A 19,395-nucleotide genomic window follows, 5' to 3' on the forward strand; every position below is an offset into this window, starting at 1 on the left:
ATCACCCTTAAGTGGCTCACAGCTTAGCCTGGTGAAAAACCAGTTTGTACAATTCCCCCCTCCACTATTCTCTTACTTCAGGCGGAAGAAAATGAACCGAATGAGTGTTTATGAATCCAATTTGAGGACTTGCAAGGAAGCACCCACGGCAGGGCCCCTCTCCAGCCCTGCTCCGGCACACCTCTCCGTGGTTTTAGGCTGTGGGTTAGAGCCAGACATGCAGATGGAAAAGGTGTCACTTCAATACAGAAGGACAGGAGTCAGATGTGCCTCCTTTCTACTGGTGACCCACTGCTCCCCCAAACATGCCTGGCTGCCCCTCACTGCTCCCAGGTCCTTCTGTACCCCCCAACCTGGTCCAAGCTTCATCTCAAGCTGTTTGCTGCCTCTCTCTCTCTCTCTCTCTCTCTCACACACACACAGAGCCAGCACCATGTCTCACTCCCAGAGGACCCTTTGGCAGACTGAAGGGAAGCCCATAAGGAAAGCCCCCAGAGTACATGTCTAAAGACAAACACAGGGTCCAGGCTGGATGGGCGCCAGACTCCTGTCCACCCTCTCTGGGTCAGCTGCACCCCGTGGGGACACCCTGCACCACACCAAGCACTTGCTGAGGCTTTACAGGGGGTTGGCTTTCACCCTTTGGCACCTGAGCCAACCCATCAAGGCTGCATGGCCCTATTTGTCTGAGGCTCAGACCCGACCCTCAGTTCTGGGTCTGATGGGCATCATGGTTGCCATTTTGGTGTGTCTCCTCTGACATATGAATCATCACCTATCTTTAATGGGCACCTGGGGGTCTCATTTGATAGCCTCTGCAAAATCGCATTCTGAGGTTGGATTAATTAATTTATACATGATGAAACTGAAGCATAGAATGATAGAGTCTCCTGCTGAAAACCGTGCCATCCCCTGTCACACGGAGCTCCCTACATTCTTAGTCAGAGGACCTGTCTACAGGTGCTCCTTGATTTATAGTGGGATTACATCTCCATCAAGTCATCTGAAGGTGAGAGCGTCCTAAGTCAAAAATGCGTTTGGTACATATGACCTGCCACACATCCTAGTGTCACAACACGGTGCACTGTAGGGTGTCTGCTGCTCCCCAGCCTGATGTGGGTGACTGGGAGCTGCCGCTCCCTGCCACTGCCCAGCAGCACGAGCAAAGGCTGGACCGCAAAGGAGAGCCCTGCAAAGACCCAAATCAGAATTGGAGGTAGGGCTTCTACTGAATGCAGATTGCTTTCACACCGTGGGAAAGTTAAAAAGTCCAAACATTGTAAGTTGGGGAGTCTTGCCAGGTTATGCTCACCTCTCACCTTCCACCCCTATGCTTTCGAATCTGAATAAAATAAAAGGAAATAAAAGAAGAATAAGGAACAGTTGCCTACTGTCCCTTCTGGATTCTGTTCAAGTTTGTACACAGCTCTGCAGGGAAGTTTTAGCCTGCAAAGTCCAGACAGACAGACAACACCTGGCAGCATCATTTAGGGTATGGAGAGCTCTGCAGCAAACGTAACACCAAACACAGGGTGCCCCCACTGTACCACATGTTATTTTGAATGTCTTATTTGTATGGATTCATTTTAATCTTCGTACAATCCTATCTCTAGTTCACAGAAAGAAAACGGAGACTCACAGAGGTTAAGTGACTCCTACTAAAGTCAAACAACTTGCAGCAGAGGCAGGACATGAACAGAGGCACACAGGCTCCTGCCCATACTCTTGGTTACGCTTTACTGCCTTGTGAATGGGGGGTAATGGAGTTAGGAACCCATTTGAGACAGAAAATATAAACCATAAAATTTGCCCTTTGATGAAGGCAGGCTTTGTATCATCCCCATGGATGTGTCAGATGCACGGTTCACCTTGATTCTCCCTGTGCCCAGGACAGCACAGGTGAAGGACAGCTGCATCGGACTGTGGGGAAGAGGGACACGATGCAGGGACTCCTCACTGACAACTGCACCAGTGTCCTTCCACCCCTGGAGTGTGGGCTCAGGAAACAATGTGGAAGCTTGGTGGTGGACATTGGTCTGAGGAAACATTTTCAGTGTGCTCCAAGCTCCCAGAAAGATGCAAATTCAAAAGAAGCATCAGAGAAGGTGTGCTGCAGCCTGTGGAGCCTGGCAGCCAAGGCAGAGCAGCAGACTGGCCCCAGGGCCAGCAGCACCCTCATCCCCATCACGGCCTCCATCAATCAATGTTCTGTTCCTTCTGTAGGACAGTCATTGGCTGCCTGAGTTCTAGATTCTGGGCACTATGATGCAGATACTGGCAGGGAACAGCTGAAAGACCAATCAAGAGAGCCACCAGGCAGCCAATTAGGAAAGGCTGATAAACAGATCAGGAAAGAGAGGGGAAAGGAATTCTAGCATGAAGGAGAGGGCGGTTTAAGATCTAATGCTAGCAACAGGTATGCATCATAAATTCAGGGCCAAGTGCAAATTAAATAAGAAGTAAAACATTTTTACTGACAGCCTCAGCAGAAGGGAACTGCTGGCTGGCAAAGCAGAAAGAGGCTGTATTTTCACTTCATATTTAGATATTAGGATACATATGCTAAATTCTACTCAATTAATAAATAAATACCTTCTCTGGGAGTCTGTGTCTTCCCAAGAAAAAATGATAATAGAAATTCAAGTCCTTGGAGATCCCAGAACTCAGCTGGCAACCCCAATCCCTAACTCTAAGCAACCATATCTCTAAACCTCAACCTAACCAAGAAAACCAAGTATCTAAATAAGAACCTAGAACTCAGGTCCTGGGGGACAATGCCCATGACGACTACCTAATACCCTTTCACAAAAATGGTGACGAGAATCCACGCTTCATTCAGTTGTCATGGGGCTTGAAGAAAGAAAACTCCACAAAGCAGTGACTATCCCAGGACTAGCCCTCGGACAGGCGATGAGCTCAATTCCTTCTATCTCAAGGATCCTAGAGAATGCAATATAGAGGCAGCAAGGTATCGTACAGAGTCATCTCTAGAGGAAGGAGTGAAGACAAGAGGAAATGGAGAACAGGAGGGGAGAGAGAAGACGTCAAGGAAAGAGCAGAGATGCTCCCCAGCCAGACCACCTGAGCTCCAGTCTCAGCCTTACCCGATCCAGGCCTCTCAGATGAGGTGGAAGACAGGAGGTGGACTGAGAGAAGTCTGTGGTACCACCTTCAGCAAGTATTGATCAAGAAGAACCAGGGAGGGATACACATACAAGAACAATCTGCCCTGCTATCAATGAGGTGGCGCCATGTTTGAAATCAGCTGCCTCGTTACAGTGACCAGTCACCATAGAGTGTCCTTGAGGTGGTGTGATATCAGAGTAACTGCCAGCATTCATTGAGGGCCCGCTCAAGACTGGCACCCACTGTACCAAAAGCTGAATATGAATTTCCAAGGACTCTACGAACCAAAGAGTATCATCGTCTTGATTTTACTGCAAAAGGAGGCACAGAAAGATCAGAATCTTGTCCAGAGCCACACATTGGAATTGCAGAGCCCGCCCCTTCTGTTTTTTAGAAGTGGACAGGCTTCCCTAACTGGACGTGGGCCCAATCTTCACATTGATAACGCACGGGTTCTCTCCTGTCCCCTTCCAGCTCCAAGAGTGGAGCATTCAGAAGGTAAGAAGGAAGAGAGGTGGGCAGTTGGCAGAGCTGGACCTCCTGGCGTGTCCTTGTTCAGCGTACTTCAATTTTCTTTGCCTTATTTTCTTCATCGTTAAAGTGAGGGTATTTACTCATGCTTCATAATATGATCTAAAAACTTAATAACAAATGCTAAAGTGAACCACTCAGGGCCTGTGTATGGTAGCGCACCTGTTTTCCTTCTAGAATTTTGGCCATGAGATTCATCTGAGAATGTGGGTGATCCTTCTATTTTAGCAATCTTAGAAATATCCTTTATTTTTCGAATATTTATTTATTCATCATAGAACTGGGGATTGAAGCCAGGGCCCTGACTAAGCTAGTTAAGCACTCTGCACCTGAGCTACATCTCTAGTCCTGAAACATCCTATATTTTTAACATGAGAGTTGCATATAGTCAAATTGTACAACATGTTTTAGTGAACATAGTATAATGTGATGGTCTTTACAGTCTAGCTAATTAAGGTATCCACCTCCACATCACTACACTCTTTCTGCCCTTCCTTCTCCTTCCTTTCCTCTCTCCTTCTCTCCCTCTCTCCTTCCCTTCCTTCCTTTTATGCACATAGTCAAGTCACCTGAAATCTGCTCTCTTTGCAAATTTCCAGTATACAATATAGTATTGGCCGTCGTTTTAAAGCTATGTGGGTTTTGACTCTGTCCCCTGTGCCTACCATTGAGGGTGTGTTCTGGTGAATTAGAATCAGAACCTGCAATTTCAGCCAGAGGAAGAAATAGTGGAATAAAAGACCTGGCCAATCAGACTCATTGATGCTTGGCCCACTCTAGAAGGCAGCCCTTAGGGGATAAAGATCTGTAGAGCTGTCACATATAAGCCACAATCACTGGCCACCTTCGGGATGACTCAGACTTCCCGCTGAAAGAGCACAGTACTGATTGCTGGCCTTGGGCAGGCTCACTGCTCAATGAAAGGGTGAGTTCAAGGCCCTTAGCTCAAAATACCATTGGATGGCCGAAAGTACCAGTTGCTTCAAGCTGCTTTCTAAATCTGGACCTAGGGCCTCTCTGGTTTCACTTAGAGACCCAGCAGCGCCCAGCACACACTTAATACCCACTGTGCTGTGGCTGCCCACAGAGTGACATGTGGGCAGCCTCACCAGAGCCAAACCTACAGCAGCATCGTCTGGCAAAGGTCACAGCAGTGCCCTCTGCAGATACTCCGGTCACTCAAAAATCCCCATTTTATTTTGAAAATCTCATTCTTTAGACGTGTCTGGGCCAGAGCAATTAAACTTTGACAAATGCTGCTGGCCATGAATTGACAACCTGAACTCAGACTGTGGAGGTAAAAGCCAGAGAAAAACTCAGGGTCAAGTCTGATTCTCAAACCCCAGGGCAGCTGAGTCAAGTGCTCGACTTGGTAATTAATGAAGACTATTTCTTGGCAAGAACTCCTGCAAATCATATGATTGTGCTCCTGATGGAGAAACAGTGTGTTCTGTGAAAATCAAGGAGGCGGCAGTCAATACACTGCCTATGAAGTGCAAGCTGATAAAGACTTTCTGGAAATTCTTGGCAGCTGTGGTGTAAGGCATAAAATTAAGTTCAATGTCACGTGCTACCTTGATATTTGGCAAAATCAGGAGGCCCTCAAATAGCCCAACTGCAAGCCCTCCCCCTCCTCCCGACACACACAGCCCTGTGGATAATGTCCCCCAGTGATAAAAAGCCTTTTTACCAAAGGGACCAGGCACAGTTCCTGCTCATCTCCAACTAGCAGGATTCAGTTCCCTGGCAGTCAGCAAAACCATCCAAATAACCCAATCATCTGTGAGAACCAGGCTCACCCCATCCTCCTGCCTGCCCACCCCAGCCCCTGCTGGTTGCTTCTTGTTGAGGGCAGCCCTGTGGGGCCCTGAATGGTGTGTGGTGTCCTCCCGCTCTGGGCTCTGAGCATGTGTGACTCATAAACCACCATCAATCTCATCTGCCCAGTGTCGGGTGTCATGCATTTGGCCATCTCCATAACCCTCGGGTGAGAATCTCTCATTTACCAATGAGATGAGTGGGAGGTGATTAAAACAACCACATGCTTCAAAATTTTAAATGCGTACACTGCTCAACCTGGGAATTTCATTTCTAAGAGAATATCCTATAAATAGTCTCAGTGAAGCAAAAAGAGAAATATGCAGAAACAAGAATATTCATTGCCACATTGTATATAGGAGCAAAAAGTTGGAAATAACCTAAATAACCATTCACTGAGGAAATTAAATTATAGTAAACATAATCTGTGATATACTTCCCAACAGCTGAAAAGACATAGTAAGAATTTCAAGACTTCTCCTATCTAAGCAATACATCTAATATAATCTGCCCAGTTTTTGTTAAAATATGAATCCCCAACTACATACATTCACGTGTGCGTGTGATAAAGGCTGGGAGGGAGAGGACAAGATGGATAAAAGTAGTAGCTTTTTGCATAGTGAGTGAGGAGAGGGCAAGTGGAACCTTTGGTGTCTTATGCTACACAGCTTTATTTTTTGTTGTAGCTATTTGCTTTTCATTTTTTTTGCAGTTCTTTTGAGATGAGGTCTTGCTAATTGCCCAGGATGGTCTCAAACGCTTGGGTTCACAGATCCTCCTGCCTCTGTGTCACATCAAGCTAGGACCACAGGGGCATGGCATTCCACCCAGCTGTGCTCCCCAGTTTCGTACAGTTTGACTCTTTATTGATAAAATTAATTCTAGTTTTACTTATGTGCTGGTATAGAGACTTGAAAGTAAGTTGCACCTGATAAAAAACTTGCACCTGATAAAGGTTGCAGCGATTATGAAGAAACTGAACATTGAAAACTACCTGCAGTGGGATATTACAGCCCCTCAGCCCACTGACATCTCCTGAGCCTTAGTGCTAATGTTAATCTAGAGGCTTCCTAAGAAGAAATCTCTCATTCCCATTTTCCATGTATCATGTAAATGGGTGATACACAAAGCCAACCCATTTTTATAAACCTTCTCAATTCTCTCCCGATCTTATCTTTTATGTCACTTAATCTAATGCAGCATTTTTTTAAAGCATGCAAAGGGAAGGAATGGAAGTGAGATCTGATAAATGAAAAATAACTCTCTATATATAATACAGGCTACCCTTTTCGCCCGTGTGAAAACCCAGTGCTAGTGTGCAGTCAGGTGCATGGTGCAGATCCTAAGGAAGGTCACTGGATTTGGGGCAATGCTGCGTGCACCCGGGTCTGCTCATTCCTGGCAGGAGCCCAGACTCAGGCCTCCTCTTTAGCCCTGAGGACAGCCTCCTATGCCGAGCCCCACTGAACCCTGGCGCCCCTAGGACCCCTCGCGACGTCTCACCACGCTGATGCCATCATTGAGAAGGGCCTCCCCGAAGATGATCATGTAGAGTTGCTCGTTCACTCGCGCCTCCTCGAACACGGCCAGCACGGCCACGGGGTCCACCGCGGAGATGAGGCTGCCAAAGAGCAGGTTCTCCAGCAGGCTGATGTCGCTGAGGCCGAAGGCGCTGACCTGGCACACCAGGTAGAGCGACAGGCCGATGCCCAAGGCGTTGACCAGGGCCCCCAGGCCTGCCCACCACAGGATGGAGCCGATGTTCTCGAAGAAGGGCCGCGTGGGCATGAAGTAACCGCTCTCCAGCACGATGGGCGGGAGGAGATAGAGGAAGTAGATGCTGGAGTCCATCACGGGGGGCGACTTGTGGTCGGTGCCGAAGATGATGCTGCCCACCAGGGCCCCCACGAGGATGAGCAGGCAGCTTTCAGGCATGAGGCCCGGCAGCCGGTGGTAAAGATGGAAGCCTGTGGAAGTGCAGAGAAGCACGTTTGGAAATTGCTAATGAAGTGGTGCTCCTTGAAAGCCAAGCGGATAGGACCTGGGGCGAGCTGGCTGGCTTCTCTGAGCCTCAGTTTCCCATCTGTGGCAGGGACTGGAAGTGTTGCAAGGGCGGTGACTTTGGGTTTTTGCAGTGCTGGGAACCAAACCCAGGGCCTTGCACATGCTAGGACAGCCCTCTACCACTGAGCTATATTCCTAGCTCAGGAAGGCTAGACTGTACACTTACAGATGCAATTTCTGCATCCGGCTCATGCAAAATCAGACACACGCACCTGGACTCTTTTCAGCTTTTCCAATCTTACTTCAATCCCCTCTTCACTAAACAAATAGGCAACAATTAAAAGTGGCTTATTTTGTCTCCTCTATTTAGCCAGTGACATTGCTTCCTGGTCAGACACTGGAGAGGGAAATCAGGTCACATTCTCATGAACCCCTCTTCATCACCTTTGACCCTTCATGCCACCAGCCCTGAATTCCTCCAGTCCCTCTAAAGTCCACCTTCTCCTCTCCATTTCTATACCACTGTCTTTATTGAAGACATCCTAATTCCTCATCTTAAATATTGCATTTTTCTTCTCATCTCCTGCTGTACTTTTAATCTTGAATGTACCCCAGTGTCCTGAGTGTTAAAAGTTTTGGTCCCCAGGGAGGTGATAGTGTGAGATGATAAAACCTTTAAGAGGTAGGGCCTGGGGGGGGGCAGGTCAGTGGGAAAATGCTCTCAAAAGGGATTGTGAGACCCCTGCCCCTTACTCCTCTCCCTTTTGTTTCCCAGTAATGAGGTGAGCAAGTCTGCACTGCTGTATACTTTCACCACCATGTGCTGCCTCGCCACAAGTCTAAAAGCAAAGGAGTCAATTCCTCATGGGCTGGAACCTCCAAAACTGTGAGGCAAAATAAACCTTTCCTCTTTATAAGTTAATTATCTTAGGTATTTTGTCATAGTCAGAGAAAGGTGACAAATACAGCTCCATTCTCAACCTCAGTCCCCCAGCAGATTCCACACTCTCCAGCCAGATGAGTTTTTTACACCATATGTATCAGATTATCTCATTCCCCACCTAAAACTCAGAAGACGCAACAATAAACCAATAATATTGCTTGAGCGTCCCTCTGTGCTAAGTACTGTGAAGTAGAAAACTAAAGATGCAATGATCGACAACACAGCTCCCACTGATGATGAAATTTTAGAAGTAAGACCCAAGTTAGAAGACAGAAGTAATGGTAAGTATTACCGGGCGTTATGGCACATGCCTGTAATACTGAAGACTTGGGAGCTGAGGCAGGAGGAGCACAAGTTCAAGGTCAGTCTTAGCAATTTAATGAGAGTCTCAGCAACTTAACAAGACACTGTCTCAAAATAAAAAGGACAGGGGATGTAAGTCAGTGATAAAGTGCCCCTGGGTTAAATCCTGAGTACAAAGAAGAAAGAAGAAAAAGAAAAAGAAGTAATAAGATGAATAAATGTACAATTAGCTGCATTTTGAATGTACCAACAAATATAGTAAAAGATCAGAGGTCAGTGGGTCATCATGAGGACCTCTCCAAGTCTGCCTCGACACAGCTGACCCTACCTTTGTATGTTCCCCATTTCAGCCAACCAAATTCCTTTCCTCTCCGTAGGTCTCCTTTTCTGTCTTCTTATCCTATTATCACTGCTTGAATTATCCTTTTCTTGGTCTATTGGGGGTCCTGCTCAGACTTTGAGGCTAAGAGTCCTCCTGAAGAAATAATATATCTTTCTGTGAATTATCAAAAAAAAAAAAAAAAATGATCTGCACTCTACCTGTCTGATAGCAATGGTCCCTTTCTACTTTTTTTTTTTGCACAACTTCTGTGCCCTACTAACCTGTATTTTCCTCAGACTCAGGCAGAATGATTTATCTCTCTCCAAGTGCTTAGCACAGCGTCTTGTCTACACAGCTGGTCTGTTTGCTGAAAGAATCTGTAGGTATACAAATGAGTGAGTTCACATCATCATGGATGTTGTTACATGGGACAAAATTGAATGGGCTGTTGGAAAAGGACCAGGATTTATGGCATTGGATGGCAGAATGAGAGACATTTTAGGTGGAAAGGACTCCAATGCAGAAGAGAGGCAGACTGGTTCAGTCAGATATTTTCGACATTCATCGAGGACTTCCACCTGACGGGAGCAAATTTTGAATTGTGAAGAATATTAGAAAGAGAGAAGGTGATTTTGTGCCAAATAATAGAGGGGCTCCAATTCAAAATTAAGAGAGCAAGAATTCCTCCCAGGGGCCATCGGGAGCCAATAAATGTCTCCTCAGGGATATTTTGGGTTAGTCACCCAAAGAGGATATGGGTCCCTCCTCTATGCAGACAGGTTAGTACAATGGAGTATAATCCCCATCAGTAGATGTGACACCGACTCCCACCTCCATTTCATTAGCTTCAAGGCTAGCTTAGGGCTTCCTTTTAGAGTCATGGATTCTCTATTTCTCAATTACAACTTTATCAGCCTCTCTCTCTCTCTCTCTCTCTCTCTCTCTCTCTCTCTCTCTCTCTCTCCTTTCTTTATAGTTATTTTAATCAAACTCAACTTTTCTTAACACAAGAAGATGGAAAAGCCCAGAGTGTGATTCTCTAAGGTCTGTGGATTTCTAGGTTGGCCCTGCTTCCAGGAATCAAGTTTCCCAAAACGGATCCAGCATGTACCTGCCAAGCTGCACCTTCCTGTTGGAAGCTACCTACCCATAAGTAAGGCTTCCTAAAGGGACACATTATAGGCATTTCGCATTCTAAAATGCTCCCCGCCTTTCACGAGGGACGACAGTTAGTCACTTTGAAATCCATCACAAATTCTATAATCCCATCCTTACAAATGGTTCAAGGAAGACTCTTCAGTGAGGTTTCCAAAAGTTGTAGTAAAATAAAAGACAAAGTCTGAGGTGACCTTGTTTTTGTTTTTGTTGTTATCTTTGTTCTGGAATATCCTTGCTTTACAAATGCATAAATTGGTTATTTTAAAAGGAATTGGAGAGCGTTTTGTGTTTTTCTTCTGGAATGTCTACCAGTCAGTTGTAGGTTAACCTGTCCTCCTCTTTAAATCAAAAGGCCCTTGAGCAAGTACCAAGAATGCAACGCAAATAACAAGAAATGTTGGTGAGGAGGTGAGAAAAGGGGAACACTCATACATTGCTGATGGGTCTTCAAATTGGTGCAACCACTCTGGAAAGCAGTATAGAAAGTCCTCAAAAACCTAGGAATGGAACCCTATTTGCCCCAGCTATCCCACTCCTTGGTATGTATCCAAAGGAGTTAAAATAAGCATACTACAGTGAGCTGGCCACATGGATATTTATAGCAGCTCAATTCACGATAGCTAAGCTATTTATTTATATGGAACCAACCTAGGTGCCCTTCAACAGATGAATGGATAAAGAAAATGGGGTGTTACTCAGCCATTAAGAAGAATGACTTTATGGTATTTGCCAGTAAAAGAACAGATCTGGAGACTATCAAGCTAAGTGAAGTAAGCCAATCCCCCAAAACCAAATATGGAGCGTTTTCTTTGATATATGGAAGCTAACTCACAATAAGGGGGTTGGAAGGGAAGAATGGAGGTTCAGTAGATTAGATAAAGGAGAATGGAGGGAAGGGAGGGAGAGAGGAACAGGGAAGACAGTAGAATGAATCTGACATAACTTTCCTTTGTACACACATGAAAACACCACCGTGAATCTCACCATGGTGTACATCCACAAAAACAGGATCCTAATTAGAAGAAGATATATTCCATGCTCGCATAGTTATATCAAAATGCATTACCCTGTCATAAAAAACTAAAAAGAACCCCAAAAACTTAAATGAGGGAGTAAGAACAATAATTTGGAGGCAAAGGAAGCAAAATTACTTGATAGTCTCTGGATAACATAGGTATGAAGGCTAAATGAACCCACAGGTAAGTGGATGTAATTTTCCAGTTTGAGTCAAAGATGGAAAACCACTTATTTAATATTTTTTCACATATGGAAATATAACTCATAAAATATTTTAAATATAAAAATGGAGTCTTTTCAGGGACAAATTTTAAGCATTTCCTTCAAGTTTTGATCTGCATGAATATGTGTATGAGCACGTGAAAATCAAATATATGTTATAAAGTTGAAATGATACTCTCAATAGAATGTCACATTTCACTTTTGTCAATAAAAATAATACATAGGCTTTCCCCATTATTAAATGTTCTTTTTAGTATTCTTACTTTTAGTTATAGGTCAACACAATATTTTTATTTTATTTTTATGTGGTCAAAGCCAGTGCCTCATGCATGCTAGGCGAGCCCTCTACCTCTGTGCCACAACCCAACCCCTATTAAATGGACTTGGAAAAATAAAGGCCCTTGAGGTCAGGAACCATGGTCATTTCTGTGTATTGCATATATTCAGGTTTTATAATATAATCTAAAAAAGGTCATATGCATCCTTACATGTTAAAGTTTTACAAATCATCAGTATTATTACTATCATTGCCATTATTTTGCCTTTGGTAAGTGAACCATCTTATATAAAACTTCCAACCCAGTACTTGGCACATGGTATGCATTCAATAAATATGCCTTTTCTTCTCACCCCCATATCCATATGGAACACAGAAATTATCTAGATTCTTGAAGACTAGAAAACATGAAATCATACTCGAATAAGCATGTTCAAGCTGACAACCTACTTAAGCAATTTTCTCTTTCTAAACTATGTTGAATGGCGTTAACAGGAAAATAAGTGCATTTAAATCAGCAGTTCCACAGACAATAGTGTCCTCTGAGTTTTCTTAAATTTTAACCATAGTGAGTCTGAGCCACACCTTGAAAGGACAAGCTATGCTTTAGGTTAATATGAAACTAAGACGAAACGCACCCTTTCTGCATTGATTGATCTTCTGATGGACAAAGTGACCAACTAGTCAGGGACAGAACTAGTCTCCTGATTCCCAGACCAATGGTAACCATTACTGATAAAGGGAGGCTAAAGTGGGGGACGGACAGTGAAGGCCAAGAATCTTCAACCTGTTTACAGAGGGAACACTCAATTGTCACTCAAGACCATCTGAACATTTTCATTGTCAACATGGTTTTCATAAAGGTGTTAGACTCTTTGCTCTGAACTGAGGACGATATCCATTTGGAAAGCCATTTTTACTGGAACAGGTCTCTAAAATAACATGAGACCCTTTGTGCCACTTAATCACTTAATGAATCGCAAGGGAGCTCTTTAAACTAACAATTCCCATCCAATCTTTATACTCTATTAGTTCAAAATGAGTAAAAGTTATAAAGAAGCTCCTAATGAGCACACCTGTGCCCCAAGCCATAAGGAGGGAGTTAGATAAAAACCCACCAAAATTCAATGCAGACCATGTGTGGCTCAAACCCACATTTCAAATCCATCTTAGAGACAATGTATATACATATAAATGGGCATCAAAATGTTCTAGAGATTCTATCTCAATCAGGCAATCTACCTACTCAAATAGTACAAAGTTTAGAGGTGAGACAAAGGAGATATTATGCTTAGGAATTGAGATGATCATATTGATTTTCCACTTTGGAATAAGCTAATGTTCTAAGGAACAGGGGAGTGCAATTAAGGATTAAATAGTCGAAGAGTGTAAGGTACCCCTTGCTTTTTTTTTTTTTTTGGTATACACACACACATACACACACAAATACCATGGTAGGAATTTAATCCTGTCATTTTTTAAAAAATCACTTTATTTCACAAAGGAGGCCATTGGCTCCATTTGACTTAGATGTAAACCAATATTTTACCAACAGATATCATCTAATTTGGCCCCATATCCTATCTCTGAGGGACACAAGAGTTGCCTGTGATTGTCTTGCGCCTTGCTTCTGTCAAGTTTCAAGGAACATGCACCACTTGTAAAGAATAAACAATGGAAGCCATTAATGAATTCCACATTTTGTGGTTGAGAATGAAGGAAGACTATTTCACAGAAGAAACATTATGTGGTTCCCGAAATTTCCAACCTGCTTCACTCCAAGGTCTTAATTTTGTAAAGCATATTGAGACTTTTACATGACAATGTCCCAACAGTGTCACCTGAAATGAGAAGAAACCAAAGGAACCCAGGACCTCACCGTCGTCTCTTAAATTTCAAAGCAGAATCCTGAAGCATTGAGCAGCTTTGTTAAAAATAAATAAAGAAGTTGTGACTTACCCTTGACCTATGGGAAGAGAATTTTTATTTAATCACAGTTAACATTTGAAATCCACTTAGTCCACCATCTATAAGGCATATTCACATATGTGATCTCATGTGAGAAACAACTTCTAAAACCACGTGTTTGAGGACTTACCTATTTTTGCAAGAGATGCTAGGAGTATCCAGAGGGTGACCTCATAAGGAATTTGCACATAATCATAATCCAGTTCGAAAACAGATATCCTTTCATCTGGCACCGAGCTGGAAGCAGCAAACCAAGCCTTAGGTGCATGCTGAGCAGGGGAACTTGCAGATTCATTCAAATCAGAAGATGCCTCAGAGCCTACAAGGGCCACGAGCAATAACAACCAGATGCAAGGACTAAAAGGCACGAATATCTTGAGACCCATTCTGTGGGCTTCTGCTACACACCCTGGGTGCAGATGTGTGCCACACATCTGCCGTGGAGAGGACTTCTAGAGAACAGCTGCATTCACCTGGCTCAAGGTGACAGACACACAGTCCGTAGGTCCATCCAAGAGAGTCCAAGTATGTTGTTGAGGCTGTGTGTAGAAGATTTCTACTGTTTTTTTTTTTGTTGTTGTTGTTGTTGTTTTTTAATGCTTATGTTGGAGCAATTCAGCTTCGGACTCAGACACAGTCATTCAAAGAACTTGTTAAAGAAAGCACAAGGAGCTACCTGTAGAGCCTTCATGCGATCATGACCTGAAGAGCAATTTATAAAGGGGGAAAAGAAATCTCCTCTTCAAAGCCGTTGGTTCCTCACTTCACTGCAGGCAGGTTTCATCTTGAGGGTGAAAACCGAAAAGGACACCACAGTGCTCATTCCATGTGCCATCAAAGTCCTTTTAATGAGGAAGGGAATCCTTGCCGCTCTGTGGCATCCCAGGAAGGAGCTACCTGTCCTGCCCCTGTCCCTGCTTTCCTCCCCTTGCTACTCTGTCACGTGTTCTGAATGGTCAAGGCAGGTAGTTCTTGAAACACACTTAATTATTTGCTCTGATTTGGCTTTTGTAATGAAATGTTTGCGCTGAGTGTTCGCCACAGGTTACACTGCTGCCACCTAGTGGGCGCCCACGATGAGACACCCTTGGCAAGTTGAGGGATGAATAAGGTGTAAACTAGAAACGTCCTGGAAAACTGTGTCTTACAGTCTCCATAAAAGAGGAAGGAAGAGGGGGAGTGGTGGCAATGGCTAGGATGACCTTGGCATGGTGTACTACCAGACTTCGTGATGAATACTTCATAGGAGTGAAGCTTCACCTCTCCTGAAATTTACCAAGAGTTTTTCAGAGAAAAACAAACCAAATAACAACTCCCATAGGTGCCTACAAATTTTCTTCCATCTTAAGGTATTCTGTTATTGGGGTCCATTTGTTGAAAAGTTGTGCCACAGAATGTTTATGAAAGAATTGATTCTGAGGTGAATCTTAAGAATTTCTTTGTAGTTCTCTAACCTTTGGCCAAGTGAACTTGGCCAAGTGACTTCATTTGAAGAGAGAGGATAAGGCTGTTCATCTCACTGAGCAGCTACGAGCACTAAATGAGATGGTGTGGAGTTGGCACTTAATAAATGTCGGTTTTCACTATTTGAAATCACATCTCTCGTTCTCATAGAAGATCAAATTGACAGGGTTACAATAAAGAACAACAGTGAACAGGAAATGATAATTATTATTCATCATTAATATCACTGCTTCTGCATCAAGCTGCACAGGGATTTCTGTTTTTTTCTAGTTTGCATCCTTCGAGCTGATGAGCCCACTACTGCCTGTATTCAGCAAAGATCCTTAGAAAACTGAGGAAGGATTGGTTGTGATCCCAACACCTAGTCACAACTTCAAAATAAGATAGGAGAATAAGGAGCTCACAAGTGGATGTTTTCTCTTTTCCTCACTGTTAGACTCCAAGTTACTAAAATAAATCATCAGGTGTATTACAAGAAGGATACCATAATGAGTCCACTGTTTTTACTCAGAAGATATACACAAATGGCTTCGTAATAGAAAGCTTATTTATAATAGTTTTTTTTTTTTAATTTTGGTATTGGGATTGAACCCACAGAGGCTTAACCACTGAACCACATCCCCACCCATTTTTTAATTTTATTTTTCAGTTTGAGATAGAGCCTCGCTAAGTTGCTGAGGCTGGCGTTGAACTTGTGATCCTCCTGCCTCAGCCTCCCCAGTTTCTGGCTTTTACAGGCATGCACCACTCTGCCGCCTTCAGTGTCTTATTTTTATTCACATTTTTATTGTTTTTCTCTTCTATAAAGAAACGAGGGGGATGGGGAATGTCTCTGTGGAAAGACCCAAACCAATTAGAAGACCTCCATTCTCAGGCGGAGAATTACCTGATTCACTTCAGGAAAGTTGCTTCAATTATTTGAGCCTCAGTTTTCTCAGCTAGAAAAATGAAGATGCTCTCCACATCAGGGATCCCTTTCCTGCTCGAAGATCGCAAATCTTTGTGAATATACGATGAAGTGTTTTTACCTTACAATTACCTGACGGTTGGTAGCACAATCACCGTTAGACAAGGGAAGCCATCTAGGGAGGGTAGCAGAATAACCTGATTTCCACACCAGCCTACCCTCTGGTACCCCAGGTGAAGAATGAGCTGCCCACCTTACTGATCCTTGGCATCACACAGATGTCTGAACATGCTTTCTGAAAGGCTTTCACAATTTAGTACACAGAAGGTGAGACCAAGCCTCCAGGAGCAGGAAACCCAATGCAGAACCAGTTGGGGAGGAAAAGAAGCAAAGGAGAAGCACTTCTAGAATGAAAACCACAGGAGCTCTCAGACTCTCCCCCTAAGAAAACCCCCGTCACTGGTGAGAATTGTTAAATACAGAAGAGACTATTCAGTCTCTGCAAATTGTCCTCAGGACACACAACAGTATCTGTAAGATCTGTGTCTTGGCACAGGTGTGTGGCTTGGCACTTTCTCTCCCCGCACCTCAGTTCAGTGTGAGGTAAGCTTTTCTCTGGGTGGGCACAACCAAGAGTTGAGGATCCCTCTAATCCCCAGGATAATCCCCAGGATAGAGGTACAGTTTCTACCCAGAAGAGTCAGGCTGTCAGTACATGTTACCAGAACTGGCCCTGTCCCACCCCAGCAATGTGTCACTCAAGATCTCTTGCAGGCAGGTGTGACTGAGAGATCCCTTCTTCCTTCGAGCCCTACTCATAGAATTGAGCTTTAACCCCAGAGGCAGAGGGCCAGGAATATGGGGCCCCAACTACTCTCATCCAGCTTGCTCAGGGAACTGATTTTTCCTACCAGGAAGAACCAGCCAAGAAGACTAGGTAACTAGGGGCCACTAGCCCTGCCCAGCACCTCACTCATAATGCAGAGCATCACTCTAAGAACGGCAGGTGGCTGACACTGTTCTCAACTCCAGGGTGGTGAAACAGGGTCTGCAAAAGAGGGAAGGCAAATCCTAGGACAGAGAGCCCTTCAGCTGTCTCTAAGGAGACCAGTTTTATTTGGGACTTAGTGTCGGGAAGTTCAAGCCTAAGGTCACTGTCCAAAACCATGGAGATTTGAGTTGTGAGCCAGCAGGAAGATCTGGGAGCTCCATGATAGCTGGAGAAAGGGTAAACCATTAAGAACTTTAAGAAGAACCCTCCTGAGGTCAGAGCAAGCCTCAAAGACGGGCCTCCAAACTTAGCCTGGGAAAGGAATGGAACTGACTTCAATTGATCAGATCACGGAGGCATTTATAGCCCAAGGCATTGGTGAGAATGATAGGCTGAGCTGAGTATAAATTATAGACCATTTGGCGGCTGAATGGGTGATCAGTGGGAAAAAAAATCAAATAAAAGGCTAAAACCTGTCACCCTGGAGGAGAGAAGAGAAGGAAAGATATTATGAAAGATCCAGTTTGCTTTGGTGATATCAAGGCTGCCTGGGGCATGATTTTACTGAAATCAGGCAGCCAAGTCACTAAACAGTCAAACGAGCAAATACCAAGCTCTGGAGTTGGAGAAGAGGGAAGGAGTTCAGTATCAAGAATTGCTCAAAGTCCAAAGCTCATCCAAAATATCCGGTTTTTAAAAACAACGAAAATGAGATTACACACTGCCCACAGATGATGCCCTTTTAGATTCAAACAAACAAGTAGATTAAGAATAAAAGAACAGAAAATATACCATGGAAACATTGTGGAAAGACCTGGAATAACTTACAAATAACTAACAAAATAGTCTGAAATAGCAAATGTTTCTGGCGGAAGATTTAGGAAATGAAAAGGGTCTATCTGTGACAGATGTGAATGGTGAGAACATACGGTTAAGAGAATAATTCCATAACATGGGCCCACTCTACTGACTCCTACGTGCTCTCTTTGTCAAAAAACAATTTACTTGCAGCCCTGCCTGGCCTAAGTAGACAGGATATGCCACATTCCTCAGCAAACTACCTGTTATCTGCAAAAAGCAAGGCAGGCAGAAAATTATGCTGATAAGAGGAACCCAAGTTAATTTTGTGACCCTTTTCACAGACCAGATTCCAGAAGATAAAGATAACTCCTCCTAAAGATAAAATCTGTAAGAATGTGTGGTTAAGAATCCAATTAGAATGGGTCAGCATGGGCGCAGGTGGCACAGTTGTCATGGCAGTGTGACTTGAAAGTTTGATGTCAACCTACAGTCAGTCAAAAGGTGGACCTGGGCGGGATTTTCTGGAAACTTCTCTGGGATTCCCAATAAAACTGAAGGGCAGGTGAGAAACTGATGTGACTCCATTTTTAAAAATAAATAAATAACAACAGCTTCTACCTCAAGGCCTGTCCTAAGGAAGGGGGCGTGACCCTTGTCCTTGGAAAAACCCAGAGAGCACTCCTAAGCACACACCCACCCTGCTGAGTTGTTTGTAAATAACCTGAGAGGTCTGTGGCGCCAGGTGTCCCTGACTCAGTTAGGCTAGGTGGGGACCCATAGCAACCCCTCTAGCAACCTCCAATCAGCATGAGACAGGCAAAATACCTGGAATGCCAGATGACCCCCAAGTAGTTTATGGTAGTTGATGACAAGTTGGGAAACCATGTAGTTTAGCACGTACACCCCTCGTGGCTTACATCAATTAGTTCAAAGGAATCCCCCTCTTGTACTAACCAATCACCCCTACCCAACTTGTTCCCGCCAGTGAATGTGCTAATCAATGTTAAGAGTTGTTGTTTGATTTTCCCACGATATGGAATGATTTGCTGTGTGATGTTGTGACGCATAGAGTATCCCCCCAAAACCTATAAAATCTCACTGAACAAAGGACCAGGACTCACTCCCTGAGACCACTGAATCGGGAAGGGTTGTGAATCCAGGCTGGAGCTTGCAATAAAGACTCTTGTGTGATTGCATCGGATTCAGCTCCTGGAGGTCTATTGGGGTCCCATGAATCTGGCATAACACAGGAAAGCTACACTGTCCCTCTCCTCTCTGAGAGGACCCATCCCCTTCTTTGAGAGTGTCCCCTTTTCCTTATCCTGTCCCTTCAGTAAAACTCAGGCCTGTTCCTCTGAGTGACGTGTCTGAAGTCTTCCTGACTTGATCACAAGAATTGGAGTTTGAAGGGGATCTTCCCACTGCCTCAGTGTCTGGGAAGGCCCCAGCTCTGTAACGAATCCATCAAGAAGATAAAGCATTTATAAACCTGTACATGCCAAGTGAGATTTGTCCCAGGAAGGCAAGGTTGGATTAATATCCA

At 44.1% G+C, this 19,395-nt stretch overlaps 1 protein-coding gene across 1 annotated transcript in view; it reads right to left on the reverse strand.

The window, feature by feature from the left end:
* Slc9a4 (solute carrier family 9 member A4) overlaps positions 1 to 14,075 on the reverse strand; it is a 54,182-nt gene extending 40,107 nt beyond the window's left edge. Inside the window, exons 1-2 of the mRNA XM_027951834.2 lie at positions 13,820 to 14,075; positions 6,979 to 7,442 (exon numbers count right to left, since the gene is read on the reverse strand). Of these exons, the coding sequence (XP_027807635.2) occupies positions 6,979 to 7,442; positions 13,820 to 14,075 (720 nt within the window). The remainder of the gene's footprint in view (positions 1 to 6,978; positions 7,443 to 13,819) is intronic.
* Between the last annotated feature and the right edge of the window lie 5,320 nt (positions 14,076 to 19,395).

This window comes from Marmota flaviventris, chromosome 14 (genome assembly GCF_047511675.1).
Source record: "Marmota flaviventris isolate mMarFla1 chromosome 14, mMarFla1.hap1, whole genome shotgun sequence".
NCBI lineage: Eukaryota > Metazoa > Chordata > Mammalia > Rodentia > Sciuridae > Marmota > Marmota flaviventris.